The sequence below is a fragment of the Fukomys damarensis genome, unplaced genomic scaffold (assembly GCF_012274545.1).
Source record: "Fukomys damarensis isolate Sample0158 unplaced genomic scaffold, DMR_v1.0_HiC HiC_scaffold_20, whole genome shotgun sequence".
In the NCBI taxonomy this organism is placed as follows: domain Eukaryota; kingdom Metazoa; phylum Chordata; class Mammalia; order Rodentia; family Bathyergidae; genus Fukomys; species Fukomys damarensis.
Window position 1 is genome coordinate 42,588,019 of NW_022900932.1, and position 18,605 is coordinate 42,606,623.

General features: G+C 38.7%; 1 protein-coding gene across 4 annotated transcripts in view; it reads left to right on the forward strand.

Annotated features, from left to right (window-relative positions):
- Cep55 (centrosomal protein 55) overlaps positions 1-14,180 on the forward strand; it is a 22,444-nt gene extending 8,264 nt beyond the window's left edge. For 3 of the 4 annotated variants that reach the window (XM_010632078.2, XM_010632080.2, XM_010632079.2), the window contains exons 4-9: positions 1,140-1,199; positions 7,936-8,083; positions 9,565-9,878; positions 11,068-11,139; positions 11,905-12,030; positions 13,674-14,180. In XM_010632078.2, coding sequence (XP_010630380.1) covers positions 1,140-1,199; positions 7,936-8,083; positions 9,565-9,878; positions 11,068-11,139; positions 11,905-12,030; positions 13,674-13,874 — 921 coding nt within the window. In that variant the 3' untranslated portion in view covers positions 13,875-14,180. The remainder of the gene's footprint in view (positions 1-1,139; positions 1,200-7,935; positions 8,084-9,564; positions 9,879-11,067; positions 11,140-11,904; positions 12,031-13,673) is intronic. The other variant, XM_010632081.2, reaches the window with a different exon arrangement.
- The last annotated feature ends 4,425 nt before the right edge of the window (positions 14,181-18,605 follow it).

Below are 18,605 nucleotides of genomic sequence, written 5' to 3' on the forward strand. Positions count from 1 at the left end.
ACACACACACACACACACACACACACATAGTTTGGGCTTCCTTACCAGTCACATAAATGTCTTTCCTTATAGCTGATTAAAACAAAAGCCTGAAAAATTGTTTATTTTGCTTTTTTGGCTAGCCTGGGTACATAGCTATTTATGTCCCTTTTTTTCCATGAGAAAATGAAAAAAAAATGAGTAATTATGGTTTGAGTTCCATATAATCTTTATGAACTAAACTTTGCTGGTTGAGCATCCTAATCCAAATGCTCTGAAATAGAAAATATAAATGAATTGTATTTTTAGAGTTGAGTCCCATCTCCAAGATATCTCATTCTTTCTATACATGCAGATATTTCTTTTTTTTGTTTTATTGTTTTTGTATTTTATTGAATTTATTGGTACCTTCTAGGTAGACAGTAGTTACATTCATTACTGGGATCTTGTACCTTTACATGACAGGTCTTGGTTTTCATTTTTCCCCTTGTCCCCACCCTCCCTTTACGCCCTCTTCTGTTTGTTTGTTTGTTTGTTTGTTTGTTTGTTTTGAGACAGGGTCTCACCATGTAGTTAGACTGACCTGGAACTCACTATGTAGCCCAAGCTGGTCTCAAACTCTCAGTGATCCTCCTGCCTCAGCCTCCTGGATGCTGGGATCACAGGTGTGTGCCACTACGCCCGGCTTACCTGCAGATATTTCAAACTCTGAAATACAAAATACTTCTGGTCCAAGCAGTTTTAGGTAGATACTCAACTTACACTATACAAAATGGAATTCTAAGGAAAAAGTCCTTTTTATCTTTTGTTTTATAATTTATATTTTCCAGATTTCATTGAAATAGCCCAGTTGTTTGGTTTGGCTCCTTTTAGTTAAAAACCACTAAACTCTTCTTGTATGCTAAAGGCTATGCTAGTGATCCTGGGTCCAGATGATATCAGAAGTCAGATTAGATCTGAAATCTCAGAGTTTCCAGTTTGTTTAGGAAGCTTCCAGGACATCTTAATTCTGACAGTGATCCTCTGGTAGCTATCCTCTGTACCAGATCTGGATTTGGGTATTTTCCTGAGAACATGTTGTATTTTCTCAGGAAATAAATATAATAAGGAAACGGCTATTGTTAAATGTATGATATTAACTAAATCTGGGTTATTTACAGACTGTGGCTGCAAGCTCACCAGTGAGTAATGCTCATGAGTTGGAAATACAGCTGAAAGATGTAAGTTTATTTTTTTCTTACATATAAGTAAAGAGGACTAGTTTATTCTTACATTTCATGGAAATTGGCAGCATGAGTGCTATGACTTGAGAAACAAAAAGCTAGTGATGAGATGAGAGAATTGAAGTGACTTGTGATCATTGTTGTAAGTCTCTTTCTGGGAATTCAAGAGGACCATTTCCTCAAAGCATGGCCTTTGTTGGCCAGAAAGCCCTAGAAACCACCTACCAGATACCTCAACATTATCCCTTATTCACTGATGCTGATTTGCCCAGTTATTTTTATGGTAATGTAATTTCATTTATAGTTTTTCACTTTTTGTTTATCCATACAACATGTACCCTTTAGTTTGAAATCTTAGAAATGAGGTTATTTTAGATATATGCTAAAGCTGTATTCATATTGAAATCTTAGGTGGATAGTTACTTGTGTTGGGAATTGAATGACTCAGATTCATAATTGCTATTTACCATATATTTTCTTCAAATTTTGATATTAGATTACAGTGGAAAGTTCCAGATTTAGTTAAGTCACTAGGTTAGGAATTTTGATTGCAGAAAGGTCACTGACCTCTGCACTGATAAGCCTGCCCTTAAGATGCTTGCTTTGTGCCATCTATCAAGTGTCTCTTAAGGTCTATTTGATCTTTAAGAGAATTTAGATCTCTTGAGCATCTGTATGCAGGTGTAACAGTACGTTTATCAAAGTGATTTATGTAGAGGTAGCAGAAATAGAAACAACATAATTTTTTAAAAAAATTATTAAAATAGGGGTTTTGTGTTGTATGTTACACTACACTTCACTGTTTTATATGTGTTAGATGTATATGTTTATGGATAATTTACCTTACACACTTTATTTCTCCCACACTGGCTTTCCAGCTGCTTGTTGAAGATACCACCTTTTCTCTTTCTTTTCCCTGTGCCTGGAACACTGTGGAACACTGTTCTGCAGATACCTTCATGACTCCCAAACCTTACTCACTTGCTTGGGGGGTGGCAAGGGATTCCCTAGCTACCTTGTCTAAAATTATAGCTCTCAGACAATTCCTGTTCCTCCTTCCTGCTTTTTCCCCCTTCATCACATATTACTATTTATATTATAGTCTATTTTACTTCCTTCTCTTGTTTATTGTCCTCTTCCATTATGATAAGTTATATGAGGGAAGAGTTTTTTCATGTTTCGTTTATTGCTGTGTCCTTGGTATTTAGAAAATTTGAAAGAATGAATAGAATCTTAGGAAGTTTCTCGAGTTTCACTAGTGTCTCTTGTAGAAAAGAACTTCAAAGTAATGCGGTTCTCTTGAACTGATACATAATTTTTAGGCTTTTGAGGGCTAACTGCTTCAAATAGCAGCTAAAATTATTTTTAGATAATAACCATTCTTTCTGTGGAATTAACTTTGAAATATTACATGTTTATGCCCAATCTTCTTTTTATTCTGTTTTATCTTCCTGGTTTATTTAAGGATCACATTGTGCTGCTCTGTTCTTTTTACCTTAGAAAGAATTTTAGTCAAATGCAGTACAATTTAATCCAGATCACCTTCAAATGGTTTCACACTCAGTGTACGAATCTGGTGAATCTTCTTAAAGTGCAAATCTGATTTAAAAGCCTTGGAATGCAGCCTGAGACTGCATTTCCAGCAAGCCTCCAGGTCACACTGCTGCTACTGCTGGCCAGGAACTATACTTGGGGTACCATTAACTTATGTGTGAGGAGCCAGGGTTTGATTTAGCTCTGCTTTTATTCTCCAGATCTCAGTAAATGTGAGTCCAGGGAGAACGTTGCATTTAGAGGACTTAGGGAAAAACATATCTCCCTCCTCAGTCCCCACACACTGTCCCTGGAACATAATTTGACTTTTGAGATCTTAGCAGTTCTAATGGCATCACCCTCTTTTTTTGTTTGTTTGTTTTGTTTTTTTGAGACAAGGTCTCACTATGTAGTTGAGACTGACCTGGAACTCACTATGTAACCCAGGCTCGTCTTGAACTCACATTGATCCTCTTGCTTCAGCCTCCCGAGTGCTGGGATTACAGGCATGCGCCGCCATACCTGCCTTCCATCACCCTCTTAAGGTCCCCAGAAAACTTCCCGATGTACCTTGCCCCCCACCTATTTTAGAAATCCCTATGTATATATTTTTAAAAAGCCTTAGAAACCCATGTATACGTTTTGTTAAGGCCTAATTATATCCAGATCTGACTGACATTTTAAAACAAGTACCTGGAGTTATTAATGCTGCAAACATGGCCAAATGTCAGTACTTTTTATATTTAAGAATTATTTTAGCACAGACTAGATCAAGACAAATAGCTAAAAGGTAGTTTAATTGGCATTTTTGCTTTTAATTGTAAGAAAATATTATTTGTAAATATAGACTTTAGGGAAGATAAGTAGAATTTTTTTTTAACCTAGAAAAAAATCAAATTAACAGAAAAATTCCAAGAATGAGAATGGTACCTAAATGTCCATATGCCTTTTACCAAAATTGAACCATTATTAACATTTGGTCTTTTGCATTCTTTTTCTCTCTCATACCCTTTCACATGTTAATGTTTCTGTACTGTTAGAGAGTGAGTTGTACTGTCTACAGCCTTTTAACCCCACATACTTCAGTGTATCTTTCCTAAAGGTGAGGACAATCTCTTACATGACTACAGCTCAGAGAGCAACCTCAGTTATATAGCTAGCTTTTTTCCCCTGTTTTTTGAGGCAGAGTCTCACTATATAGTTCAGGCTGGCCTTGAACTCCCTGTGTAGCCCAGGCTGGCCTCAAGCTTACGGTGTTCTTCCTGCTACAGCCTCCCAGGTGCTGGTATTACCAGTGTGTGTCGCCACTGCACCCAACCCCTAGCTAACATTTTATTCTACAATTGGACTTTTACCCAGAGACTATTTAGTGGATCCCTATCAAAACAGAAGGGAAAACATTAGTGGTGTTCTACAGGACTTTAGTACTTTAGTCCATGTTTTGCCTTTTCTTGACAACTTGGATGACAATGTCAAATACATGCCTCAGAAATGTTTATATGACACAAAGCTAGAAGGGATAACTGATACCATCACTCTAAAGATTCAGAATTAATAGTGTGTGTTTATCAATAGCTATTTATTAATACTATTACAAAGGGAAAAGAACTGATGTATAGTCAGTAGGAAGACTGGAAAATGTTTTTTTTTTTTGAAGTAATATTGCCATCATGTGGCCTTTTAGAATATTACCTTTTAAATCTTAAGCCAACATATATTTTTGTTTCTCAGATTTCAGTAAAGTATTCATAATTTCTTTAAAAGAAAAAAATCAGTGACCACCCAATATTAAATTACTTGTTTTAAAACACTTCTTAAATATTAGAAAATGCAAAATTTGGTATAAATTAGGTATTTCGGCATCTAACACATTGTAATTTATAGGTACTGTATTGGATAGACACATACTTTTTGAGTTTTACAGTGCTGTCTCCCTTACCAAGTAAATCTGAGCACAAACCCAGCGTCCTTTTGAATCTGTCTTTAAAGACGCTTAGAGAATGAACAAGAACCTCACTGGAATAGCGGTGGATCTGATTGAGATAATCATTACTGCAGCCTTCTGTGAAACAGACCATGAATCTTAGCAATCCTTTCAATTATGCTAAGATCACAATGAAGTCAAGATGCGATTATTCATATTTCTCTGAGGCTGATTTTTTTTCCCCAACTTTTATTATGGAAAATTTCAGACATACAGAAAAATTGAAAGGAAGTATATCAAACAAAACCACCATTGTTTGAGGCAGCCTATCAGCTCTTTCTCCCCAATAAAGCCTTTCCTTGGGTGGAAAAAAAAGACCAAAAAAAAAACTGCAGATCTATCACTTAAGATTCAGCGAGAAAGACGCTTTAAATACAGCTTTGTCAATGAAGATAGTCATTCATGAAACTTTACATTGTTGAGGATAAAATACAGAATGCGTGTGCAATATCTCCACCTTGACAAATGAACTCTAAAGCCACACGAGAACTACTATTATTGTTTCCTGAGGAATGCAGAGAGCAGAGTATCTGGACCAGTGGCTTCAGGGTCCGGAACTGCCTTTGGTCCCAGAAGCTGTGTCTATCTTCTTAATCTATCTCTTAACTCCACAGAAAACTTTAGGGCTATTAGGCTCTGCCTGTGTTTTTAAGGCGTGGATGCTCTTACTAGAAAGCAGGTGTCCTAATACACAACCAAAATCTTTAAGTTCCTTAGCTGTTCTTCATCCTGTAACTAGAGGTCTAGGCTATCATCAAAGGAAATAATATATTCTATTTTCAGATTGAAATTAAAATAGAAGAATTTTGTCTGTGTGTGATAGATCATTTTAAGATCGAGAGGGTAATCTGTGTAGTTCTTTAATAGTTACTCATCTGAAATCTTGAAAAATGAAGTCTGTGGATACTCTTACAGGTCTTTGAGATCCAGCTGACTACAAGCCCTGCATTTATAGTATGCCCCATGGACATAAATGAATCAGTTTCTGTCCCTGCTGTACAATGCTGGTGTTCTTCTTTGAGGGGAATAAATAGTACTACTTATCCTGCTTTCCCCCTGTAGAGTGAGAAACAGCTCATGGAGGAGGACAGCCACTCCTTTTTTGGTATTCCTATAACAATTACAGGATGATTCAAAAGAATTGAATACTTTTGGACATGCGTTCCATTATATATGTTTTATTTCCTTAAAATTATACTATGCGACATTCTTGTCAGAAACCCTATTTGTATCATCTCTTTACAGCCTGAAGGATGTAAGTTACACATCATGGTTGCCATGTCAACTTGATAAACAAAGTAAAACATATCTGGGACAAATTATGACACAAGAATACATATTAAACACTTGTAAGATTATAGAAATAGTTAACACAGTTCCATTACAAAGGGGTTATTACATTCTCATGTATGGTTAATCAGTAGCTAATAGATCTTAGTTAGGTCTATTACTTGTTTGATTCTTTTTGATCTGCTCTAAATTTATTGTTCTACTAGGTGTGCAAAGCTGCTAGATTCTTCCGTAGCTTCTTTTTCCTTCTCTAAATGCTCTCCAACTTTAGCTGGGGCTAAAGATCCTCTCTGGTGCTCCCTGGTCCTTGCAGCCATTGTTTCCTGCTCCATTTGTCATCATTATTCATCAGCATTCATCAGGTGGCCATTGGTCTGAAAGCACTTAATAAATACGAAGAAGAATTTTTTAGATGCCTGAAACAAGCAATGTAGCACTTTAGGGAACTGAGGAAAAGGTTAAACTGAACTGGTTTGGAATAGCTATTTTCCCCCGCATTATACAGCGGCCATTGTATAATTAACCTTAAGCTTGTTGCATCTCCACTGAGATGGGAAATCACTTTTCAACTGAGGGTTTCTACTGCAGAGCCAAAAAATAAATGGGCACTTTTTAAAAATGCTCAGAGCAGTCTGGGCTCACCACGATCCTGTAGTGCCTCACTGCTCTCGCAGGCTTTCCTCCAGCGTAGACAGGCCTCAGTACTGAGGAGCTTGGCCGCTGTGAAGGAGTGTCGGGCCCAGGGCACATGTCACGCCTATGAATGATGCCAGGTTTAGAGGAACATGCCCTCTGCAGAAATAGTCATCGAAACTTCTTTCCCCGGCCTTTTGGGAATGTAGAAGGGGGAAACATTCATCCTCGTGGGCCGAACAACTAGATTAGAAGGGAGAATGAAGTTGTAATTGCATTGTATGTTGGTGTTATATAAGAATTTCTAGTCTTTTTCCTCTTTTCATTAGCAGACTTTGTCGCCTTCTCTACCTTGTTTGTTTTTTGTTTTGTCTTTGAGACAGGGTCTCACTGTGTAGTTCAGATTGGCCTTGAATTTGCTATGTAACCTAGGCCTTGCCTCCTGCCTTAGCTTCCTGAGTGCTGGGATCACAGGCTTGCTTTTTTTTTTTTTTTTTTTTTTTTTTTTTTTTTTTTTTTTTTTGAGACAGGGTCTCACTATGTAGTTGAGATTGACCTGGAACTCACTATGTGGCCCAGGCTGGTCTCGAACTCACAGTGATCCTCTTGCCTCAGCCTCCCGAGTGCTGGGGTTACAGGTATGCGCCACCATGCCCGGCTTCTTTTCTAGCTTTTAACTTGAATGTGTTGGGCTACTTACTGAAAGAAATAAAATGTATAAATTTAAGTTTGGCTGTTCTGCAAGTAGACACTGAGATGGAGTTAGGAATGCAGATGGTTTATTGGGGAGCTGCATCTGAAAGGAAAATGTCAGTAATGTCAGGGGGGCAAGGTCTTTGTCAGCCCCTCATCTCATATGCAGTGGAAATTGCTTGTCTCTGCATTGCTGTTGGCTGGGGCCAGGCAGCTCAACCCCCCAAAGTAGAGAGATTTGAAGTCAGAACCGCAGGAGCAGATGAGAAGGGCTCTTTCCTAAGGTGGGATCTGAGTAGCTCATTTCCATGGCTGCCAAAAAGGCATTCTAGTTTACAGAGTGACATCTACACAGACACAAAGCAAGCTGTCTGCAGGAGGAAGCAAACAAGTGAACCTAATCCCACATAAACTGTGACTTTGTCACACTGTGTGTATTGTAAAGATGTGTGATGTACAATGGTTGCCCGTAATTATTCTGTGAGCCATTAGTCTTGATGTGTTGGAAAAGACCTCACTTAGACTTCCTTGTTCATTTTAAGGTTTCTGGTTTTATTATACTGTTGATTTTTTTTTTTTTTAACCCATCTTCCCTGCAAGGCTCTGGAGAAAAATCAGCAGTGGCTTGTGTATGATCAGCAGCGAGAGGCCTTCGTTAGGGGACTGTTAGCAAAGATCTTTGAGCTGGAAAAAATGGAAACATCTGCTCCTTCACTCCCACAGCAGACGAAAACAGCTGCATTGGAAGGTACTGACTGGTATAGAAATGTTCTTTGGGATAGGACTGACATTTCCCCAAAGGAGTGATTCATCAAACTTAGATTTTTATAGATGTGTTAGAAAGTAAAATAAGAGGAAATCTTTTAATCTTTTGAAATAAGAAATACCATTTTACAAGTCTATTTCATTTCCTAATGTTTTCAGATACGAGCAGGGCACAAGTCACAGATTAGAGGATCATCTCTACATTTCCCCCACCCATGTCCTTCCTCTCCTTTAAAGGACTGCCCCACTGTTATTTCCCCTAGAGCTGGCCTTTTGATCACTTCTCTTTTATTTTTCTTCCTTTCAGCGCTTACTCATATCAACCCCAGGAGAAAGAATACCTGTTTTGTGTTTTTCCTTTGTTTCATTTTCTGTTTTAAGACGGGGTCTCCATACGCAGTGCAGATAGGACTTATGATCCTCCTGCCTCAGCCTCCTGAGTAGCTGGGATTACAGGTACAAACTACCACATCTGGCTAAGAATTTTATAGATGATTCTTTAGTCATTTGAAGCTCACCATGAACTTGAGATGGTATTTCCTACTCATACTGCTATCATTTGGCCTAGTGCTTTGCATTTTCTGTAACACTGATCTCACTTGAGTTTGACAATTCTAAGAGGTGGAGCAGGCAGGATCCAGGTCATTAGGCACATTTTACAGATGAAGAAATAAGGTTAGCAATTCTAAGGGACAAACTGGGCAAAAAAGAGAAATTTCCAAGCAAATCACTGCTTAAAAGACTAGCAGTCCTAAGAGGAAAAATGCCTCGAATTCTATAAAGAGAAGTCTGAAGTGAGGCGAGCTCTCCTCCTCATCTCGCAGTTTCGTGCTTGAATATTTAGAACAAAGCTAATGGTCAAGAGAACGTCTCTAGAGATAATTCAGAGCCGTTTATCCCTAAAGGGACAGCGTTACTACTACGGTGTTGTTTCACGTTTACTACTCATAAAAGTAAAATTTTCACTATAGGCTAAGTCTAACTTTTTTCCTTGATAATATAGTACTATTTCTTTCTTACCCTCTTCTTTTCCCTCCCTTCTTGTTTTCTCAAAGTAACATAAGTACTTAATTAATAATAGTACAGAAAGCCCTGCTCTCCCTTTCCATCCCATTGTAATTTTGATTTTGAAAATTATCTCCATATCTATAAATTATGAGCTCTGTTCCTATATTCTGATTCACCTTTAGAAATTAGGAACTTTCTCTCCCCACAAAGTAGTTATATGATTGTTTTCTGTTCTTTTGTGTGTTTGTGACTTCAATAATGTGCCCGAATTCCTGTTTCTTAATCTACCACATATCAATCATATAACACCACCCCCAGCCTTCATTTGGTAAGCTAAAATAGTGGTTTGGTTTCATTTAAAGAAACATGTTTAAAGTTTAACTTCTCATAAATACCATCAGTTTTATAAAATAAAATTTCATAAAATGAGTTGTGCCATAATATTATTTGTCACAGGCGATGTTCAAGAAAAGAAGCAAAAATATTATAACCACCTCTTGGCAAATGCCAAAAAAGATCTTGAGGTTGAAAGACAAACCATAACTCAGTTGAGTTCAGAACTTAATGAATTTCGAAAAAAATATGAAGAAGCTCAGAAAGAAATTCAAGATTTAAATCAGTTGTTGTGCTCACAAAGAAAGGCAGAAGTACAACATCTGGAAGATGACAGACATAAAACAGAGAGAATAGAAAGACTCAACAAAGAGAATAATATTGCGAGGGAAAAACTCGAAGAAGAGAGGAAGCGATCTGAAGAGCTTTCATCTCAGGTAAGCAGGTCTACTCAAGTTTTCCAAAGCTCAGGATGTAGTTTTCATGGAGCCCTTGCCAGGACGAGGGGCAGTTTTAACCACTAGGGAGCTAGCAAGGAGCAAAACAAATTTCTAACCTCTTGTGAGAGTTTATAGTCCGTAAAGAACTACCTAAACAATTGAATAAACAAAAGAAAATAAAACAGGGTGATGTGGTAGAGAAATTAGGGGCTCCTGAGGCCTCTGAGAGGAGACAGTATTTGAACAAAGACCTGATGACAAGAAGGAACCAGCAAGATAACTTTCTGGGGAAATTCCTTCCCAGGAGAAAAATATGCACAGTAAGGGTTCTGAGCGAGAAGGTTGTAGGTACATGTGAGAAACAAAAAGAAAGTGCAAACTAGTGTGAGGAATCTAGGCTGCTTTCTAGGTTGGCATCTTGGTCCTGCTGACGTGGTGCTCCAGAGAATTCACACAGCACCTTCCATGTTCTTGTTACCCTCACAGCTTTAGCTAGGATGCCTTAGTAATGTTGATGGTACTAGATTAAGATTATTAGGACTGAATACTACTTTGACAAAATAATCATTACTTTAAATTTGTCTTGGTTGCATCGAGTCCACACCTGGTCTAATCTAGTTCAGGATTTGCCTTAGGCAAATCATCTGCCTTCTGTGACTCAAAAGTTATTTGCTGGTCAAATAAATAATAGCTTCTACTTCCCTCATCAGGCTTTTGTAATTCAGGGTCAGTTGAGGAACTGTGAAGATGCTTTGAAAACTAAATAAATATCAGTGTTAGTTATTACTACTATTAAAATGGTAATTTTTCAAATCCTCCAGAAGTTGAGAGATCATCTTTATTGCTTTTGGGACAGATCAGCAGAAATGATTATTTTGCCCCAACTCTGCAGCCAGGGAGGTGAGGCACCGCCCACTTTGTTACCCTAACCTAAAAGGATAGCAGAAATTGGAAGCTCCGGGAAAGGGAGTATGAGCACTGCTTCTCAGTGGTCAGTCGGTTGGCTCAGGGAGCGCCCAGGGAAGTCCTGCTCACTTGCTTGTGCATGGAGCTGTCCAGGGTGAGTGACCACCTCGCAGGTGCTTCCTGGTTAGAGATGTGACTTGTGTTGGAAGCGTGTCAGGCAGCCCATGTCAGGTGAAGAAGGGTCAGGTGAGACAACTCTGTGTCTCTTTGAATCCCACAGGTGCAGTTTCTTTACACATCTTTGTTAAAGCAGCAAGAGGAACAAACAAGGGTGGCTCTGTTGGAGCAACAGGTATTTACTGGGGTTGCACCTAAATTTAGTTTGGGCTGTTAGAAAATGGATTTTTGGAGCCGGGCATGTAGCTCAGTGGTTCTGCCACCTGCCTTGCAAGCGCAAGGACCAGCGTTTGATCCCTGGTACCAAAAAAAAGAAAATGGATTTTTTTCTTGTGTTTACACTGTTCTATGGAGAACTATTTGAGAGTTGTAAAAAGTGTCCTGAAAAGATGAAGCATATTTCAAAAGACTCTACTATTCATATGTTGCTGGCACTGTCTTAGGCTAAATGAGATTCTTTGGGGTATGATGACTGTTTTCTTGGTCTTGGCAAATTTTGTTCTCCCCCAGAGGCTGTAATTTCCATTTTAGCCTAACAAGTTCTCTGAACAGGGCCATCTTACCGTTTCAGGCAGAATGCAGAGATACTGTCTATTCTCAGAATACACAGCAGAGTCTTAGTATATTCTAAACCAATAGCCAGATCTTTTCTGCTTTCTCTCTCGCTCACAAAAAAAGAGGATGAGGAAAGACTATTTCCACCAGCAACTTCCTAAACTTCTGTTAATCCCCCTACACCTCAAGCTTTAGCTTTGCTTCTTGGATAAACTGAGTCCTCACCATAAACTCCATTTATTAACATCTCCCTGTGCTCAGGTAAATTGTCGTTAGGATGATACAACAAATATTTTCCTGTGCAGATAAAAAAATGCAAGCATCTAGTCAAGAGAACTAGGCAGGGCCTACCAGTTGTAATTGTCTTGTTCTGGGTATTTTCCAGATGCAGTCATGTACTTTAGACTTTGAAAATGAAAAACTTGACCGCCAAAATATGCAGCACCAATTGCATACAATTCTTAAGGAACTCCGAAAAGCAAGAAGTCAAATAACACAGTTGGAATCCTTGGTGAGTTTGGAATGAGTAACCTAAACCTTTTCTTCTTTCTTTTTCTGCCATCTTTGTGTTTATATGTCAAACCGGTTCCCATACCATGAAGATACAGTTTAAGGAACAGCTAGCTTGACTCCAAATCAGTAGGCAGACCCCTGCCTAACTTCAAGCATTTTCCTTTAGAGCATCAGTTCAGAGTTCAGAAAGAGGGATATATGTACCTCTCGGTAATAACTGCATCTGTGTCTGGGATCATTCCCCACTCGTCCCAGATATGATTCTGGAGGTATTAAATAGCACCAGGTTTAGGAGAGAGGGGTGAGAGGGTGAGAGAGGGTGCTACAGAATGCTGACCTGAAATAGAGAGAGAAAAGTTCATTGGTTGTTTCAGGGATAGTGGGTTGTTATTGTTAATAGGCTCTTAAAGTATAGTATGAGTTAAGTATATTTTTGAGTTGCCCTGAAAACATAGCCTTTTCTTTTTTTTTTGGTTGCTGGGGATCTAACTCAGGACCTTGTGCTTGTTTGGCAGGGGCGGTGCCACTGAGCTAAATCCCCCAAAACGTAGTCTTTTAAATTATAAACCTTTTAAATAAAACAGTTTCTATGAGGAAATGATTTTTTAGTTATTTTTATCTTATGTATAAATTTTAAGACTAAGCCTGTTAGTTAGTGTGTGTGTGTGTGTGTGTGTGTGTGTGTGTGTGTGTGTGTCTCCCATGTTGTCCTAACACTGCAAAATATTTGGAGTTGGTAAAATGTTACAAATAGAACTTCCTTGCCAGGCACAGTGGCACACGCCTGTAATTCCAGCACTTGGGAGCCTTAGATAGGAAGACTGAGGTCAAGGTCATTCTGGGCTATATAGCAAGAACCTGCCTAAATAAGTAAATAAAGTAATTTATAATTTCTATATGAATAAAAAACCAAAATACAAATCTGGCTCAATTCTTTGGTATGCCATTGATTTTGACCATTTAAGACGGTGATGGGGACATTTTAGAGCTTTCAGTGACAACAGAGCCTGCAGTGGCACCTGTGTCACAGGTTTGTCCCCGCTGGTTTCTAGTATTTGAAATTAAAGGTTAATGATCATTTTCAAAATATAGGAAGCCTTGAAGATGCTAAAGAAATTACCATTTTTCTGTGCTTTTATGTTCCTATTGTACATTGTCCTCATAGGTGATGTATAATACTTATTTTTGAGCTTTCTTGATTATTCTAAGTTCTTCAGGAGAAAGCATGAAAAATGAAAGTCTCAAAAGTATACAATATCTTACCCATTTCTGTGTATAGTCTGATCTGTTAAAATTCTTAATTTTATGTAGTTTTTTTTTTTTAATTACTGGATATGCCAGTTTTACAAAACTAACAAATTTGGTGAGCCTAGCACACAGGCTCCAAGTCTCTTAATAAATCTTGTCTATGTGAGCCTCCAAGTTAGTACTTTCTTGGGCAAATCAAGTAATTATAGTAATTATCTGAGTAATTTATAACTACCTCATATGTTACCACCAAAATACTGATGAACAGAGATTAAAAAAAACAAAACAAAAGACTTCTAGCATTAAAGGAGCTAAGGAATCTATGAAATGGTTAAAATTGGTGAACGGTGGGTCTGATGTACAAATGGTATTTGGTTAAAATTTATTTTTCAGAAGCAACTTCATGAGTTTCCCTTCACAGAGCCATTAGTTACTTTCCAAGGAGAGACTGCAAACAAAGTGAAAGTTTCCTCACCAAAAAGCCCCACTGCTGCACTAAATGAAAGTCTGGTGGAATGCCCCAAATGCAACGCACAGTATCCAGCCACTGAGCATCGAGATCTGCTTGTCCACGTGGAGTACTGTTCAGAGTAGCAAAATGGTTATTCTTTGTTTTTAGGCCAAAAGATTTTATACTATATCCTCTGTTTGCTTATGGATATTTCCAATTTCATTTTCCACCTCTGGCTTAAGGAACTGCCTATCTACCTTTGACACTCGGGCATATGAATGAATCATTGTATTTTTTGGCTGCTTTGCATTTCCTTGGCGGTGATACCCCTCCATGAGACGGTTCATCTTCAGGCTGCAGTGACAGAGACTACTCATGTTTTGCATGACTAAAGTACTTGATAAAGAAAAGGTAGTTTAGATTATTGCTTGTGGGTTAAATCTATTGTTCTAGCAAGCAAATATTTTATATTATGTGGGATTTTTAATAATCAAAAGTAATTGACTGTTTTGACATTTTTATCTAAGATCTTAGTATAGCAACAGTTCTAATTTTAATGGCCATGGGTTCACTTTTTTCTGGCTATTGTAGAGTTGTTAATAGAAATGTTGGGAATTTTTATAATCTTTATTGCTGCTTGCTTGCTGTTGAAACTATAAACCCATTTGTATGCTAAGAGCAAAACTGATTCTGCTTGAGAAATACTCTCGGTAGCCCTATGCAATGTCTTCTCTCATATTATCTGGCTTTCACTTTTAACCTGAATTTCGTTAGCACACAATGGTTAAAACTGATTTTAAGAAAACCATCCAGCCTTCTTTGATTTGCAGATATTTTGTTTTTTGCCATTTTTGGCATTCCTACATCTGGGCAATGTAATTATTAAATATTTGTTTTCTGAATAGATATTTTTTATATATGCTTTGTATAGAAAACGTTTTTAAGTTCAGATTTTCTACTGTGCTTAAACACTGGGCTACTGTTGACAATGCAAAGGAGAACAGAATAAACCTGTTTGATGACTTGCTATGCCTAGTGTATATGTGTATACGTCGGCCGTCCTAAGGTTCCCACCCCATGAGGAGCGTTGCAGGTTGCAGATTAACATGTACTGGAAGACGGTAAAATAGTTGGGGAAGTAGCAGGACCAGCAACTTTGTGACGATGGCAAAAGCAGTAGTGAAACGCTCACAGACATCTGCGAAGATACCAATTCTTGATCAGAAGGGTGATGTTTGACTTTATTAAATATTTGTTTTCTGAATAGATATTTTTTATATATGCTTTGTATAGAAAACGTTTTTAAATTCAGATTTTCTACTGTGCTTCAACACTGGGCTACTGTTAACAGTGCAAAGGAGAACAGAATAAACCTGTTTGACGACTCGCTGTGCCTAGTGTATGTGTATACGTTAGCTGTCCTAAGATTCCCGCCCCATGAGGAGCGTTGCAGGCTGCAGATTAACATGTACTGGAAGACGGTAAAACAGTTGAGGAAGTAGCAGGACCAGCAACTTTGTGACGATGGAAAAGGAGTAGTGAAATGCTCACAGACATCTGCGAAGATACCAATTCTTGATCAGAAGGGTGATGTTTGACGTATTCATTATAAAGCCAAAATAATAACCATGCTCAGTCATATACTTGGAGGTCTTTTGACCTTAGAAATTATACAGATCTGTTGTAGAAATAAAATTTTTCCTTTATTGTTACTAATCTCGGGTTCACAATATCTTCAGCCATAGCTGGACAAAAGATAGAGAAATACTCTTCAGCCAGATGGTTCTTGTTTTGCCCTACAGTGTTATGGTGAAGACCACAGTATTTAATTATACCATAACTACTTGAATAGATGCCATAAGGAAGTTGTTCCCTTGTAGTTTTTAAGCAGACCCGGTATCATTTCTAGTCTGTAGACATGAAAATACCTTGGTCATTCACTGGGTAGTGGAGTCGGAAGTAGAGCCCAGGCCTTTGGTCTCTGCCTGTGTAGAGTAAGGGGTGTAACCTCGTGGGATGACTGGCTAGGACTTAACGGTAAGAGAGGCTCAGCCCGAAACCCCAGAGTCTGATTACTGCAGATGAAGGATGATCTGGAGCTTGTTTCAAGAGCCTCACTTTCTATGATTCACTAAAGGGCTACAATTAGGTGCTTTCCCTGCCCACTTCAGCCACCAATATCCCAGTACCAGTATCAAAAATATACTTTGGAAAAATGTCAAGAAAATTGGGCATTTCTGCCATGAAGCTCTCTCAATAAACAGGAGCTTTATACATTTCTGATTAACGGTAGATAGTTCAGAATAGGAAGAATTCTTTCCTTCATCATTTACTGAAACAAGGATCAATAAAGAGTATCTCTTAGACTTGAAAATCTTCAATGTTCTTAGAATTAAAGACCAGTTTTTCTTTTCTTATCCATCTTTTTTCACAGCAAATAACCACCTCCCCTTTGAGTGTGTTTGGCTTTGGGAGTCTATAAACTGTGTGCTAGAATATGCTAGATATTTAATCGACCTGTACTCACTAGTTCTTCATTGCAATTCTGTGAAAATTGTGCTAAAACAAGCGCTATTTTTCAAATGAGAAAATTAAGACTTAATAGAGATTAAACTGTTTGCCCATGGTCATCATTAATGAATGGCAAAGAAGGGATATAAACGGCTCAGTGTGTCTCATTTTCACTATGCTGTTATAGTATTCCCTACCTGCAAATGCTGAGCCTGCTGTGTCAGGGTTCTTTCTTTTTTTAATATTTTACACACAATAAACTGTGCAAATCAAGGAGTTTTGACAGATATATATATTTTTGTAATCATCAGCCAAATAAGGTTTTAGATCATTTCTATTACCATCCCTGGAACTTCATTTCATTCTTTTTCTAGTTCAGAATCTCATCGGAGATAATGTGATTCCTGTTGCCATAGATTAGTTTTATATGTTCTTGAAACTTATGTAAGTGGAATTATATATTTGTGTTTGGCTTCTTTGAATCATCAGTGCTTAGAGATTCTTCTATGTTGTGTATGTAAGTAATTTGTTTTTTAATAGCTGAATAATATTTCATTGTATAAATATACCATATTCCATTCTCCTGTTGAGGATGTGTATTGTTTCGTGTGTAAGTTTTTTGCTTTGCTTGTTTTTTTATGGCACCGGGAATGGAAACCAGAGCCTCATACGCACTAGGCAAGTTCTCTACCACTGAGCTACGCTTTAGCCCCTTACACAGATATTTTTGTGGACCTGTTTTCATTTCTCTTAAGGTAACACTTAGAATTGCTGGGCCACAAGGTAGGTGATATTTATTTTTATTGAAAACTGTCAAAGAACCAGACAAGAAATTCATTTCTCCAGTGCACCTTCACGAGAAGAAACCGTGTAATATAATGGTCAACAACTCTGCCATAAACATAGCAGTGAGTTCCATGCCCCTGACTAAATATCTTTCCATGTAAGTAAAATACCAGGCCCGGAGCCAACTCCCTTACCCTCAAGGCAGGCCATGCCCCACCCTCTACAGTTCTGGTTTATCCTAGAATACTTCAGAGAGTGAGGGGCCCCTCCTCTGCCAAGGGCCTGGTGGGTAACACGAATGAGTCAGGCAGGCCAGCTGCTGGCTGTGAGGCTGGAAGAGCTGTCCAAGGACAAGGAGTACAGTGTGGCTGAATTTTCAGATTTTCCAGAAGAAACCTGGAATTCTTAAAATATGAAATCTCCCAATTTTTAAATGTCAGAAACTAATTTTAACAGTGTGAGCCAAAACATACTTCTAGTTTATGATCTTTGGGGTGCCTGAATGGGAGAAAAGAAAGACTCACTCAATCTGAGATGGAGAGAAAACCGAGGAGTGCTCTCACTCCATGCCTGGTCTCTTAGCACTAAGGTGTCCCTGCTTCCACCTGTATTGAACAGGTGCTGTCCGGGTGACATGGAGAATGTGACCCACCCTGACCTTTCCCTTCCATTTGGCTGCTTCTAAGGGCTGTACTTGGACAAAGCTGACTGATAGTATTTTCTGGGCCCTTTCTGCTCCCCTGAACTAACAATGGAGGGAATGCCACGGCTGCAAGGGAACTGACTGCAAGACCAATGTGTTTTGTCTAGGAATCCCCTCACCCTTGGGGGTTCTGGGAAATGATTCTTGGCCCCCGCATCTACTCCATCACAATATCTGAGGATTATGTTAGGACATGATGGTGTATTACCAAAGACTGGGAACTGCTGATCGAATCCAACCCTGACTGAGGGATACAGTAGAGTCCCAGAGAGCAGAGTGACTTGAGGTTACACGGAGAGCTTGCAGGAGTGGGAGGAAGCCTGAGCTCTCCCGGGCACCAGTTGTTAGAGCCCCTACCATCTTGGTCTGTGTGCTATGGTTTCAGCCACAGTGCTTGTTTCCAACACCCCTACTGCTTTGTTTTCCTACGGCAAGTCTAGTGGTTTGTTGGGCTGGTTTTCTTTTTCTTCTTATTCTCTGTCCTCTCTAGATTCTGATGAGATTTTGGCTCTGGATGGTTGAGTGGACAATAGGCTGGCATCCAAAGGGAGTCTTCCATCTGCCAGTCTAGAAGTAACAGCCAAACAAAGGTAAGATCAGGACCAAGTGAGGGGCTTGCACAGAATGCACAGAGAAGACTAAGCCAGGGGAGTATCTCATGGTTGGGATATAGGTAGGAAACTTCAGAGTAAGCATAGTGTCACCCAAACCAAGCAACCAGAAAATGAACACACACACGCACACACACACACACACACACGCACTAGCATCTGGTGATGACCTTTATTTTGCCTGCCTGACTCATTATATTAACTCCAAGACCATCCCATCTCCCACTAATACAATCTAAGAAGTTGTTACAGGAGGTAAGTTC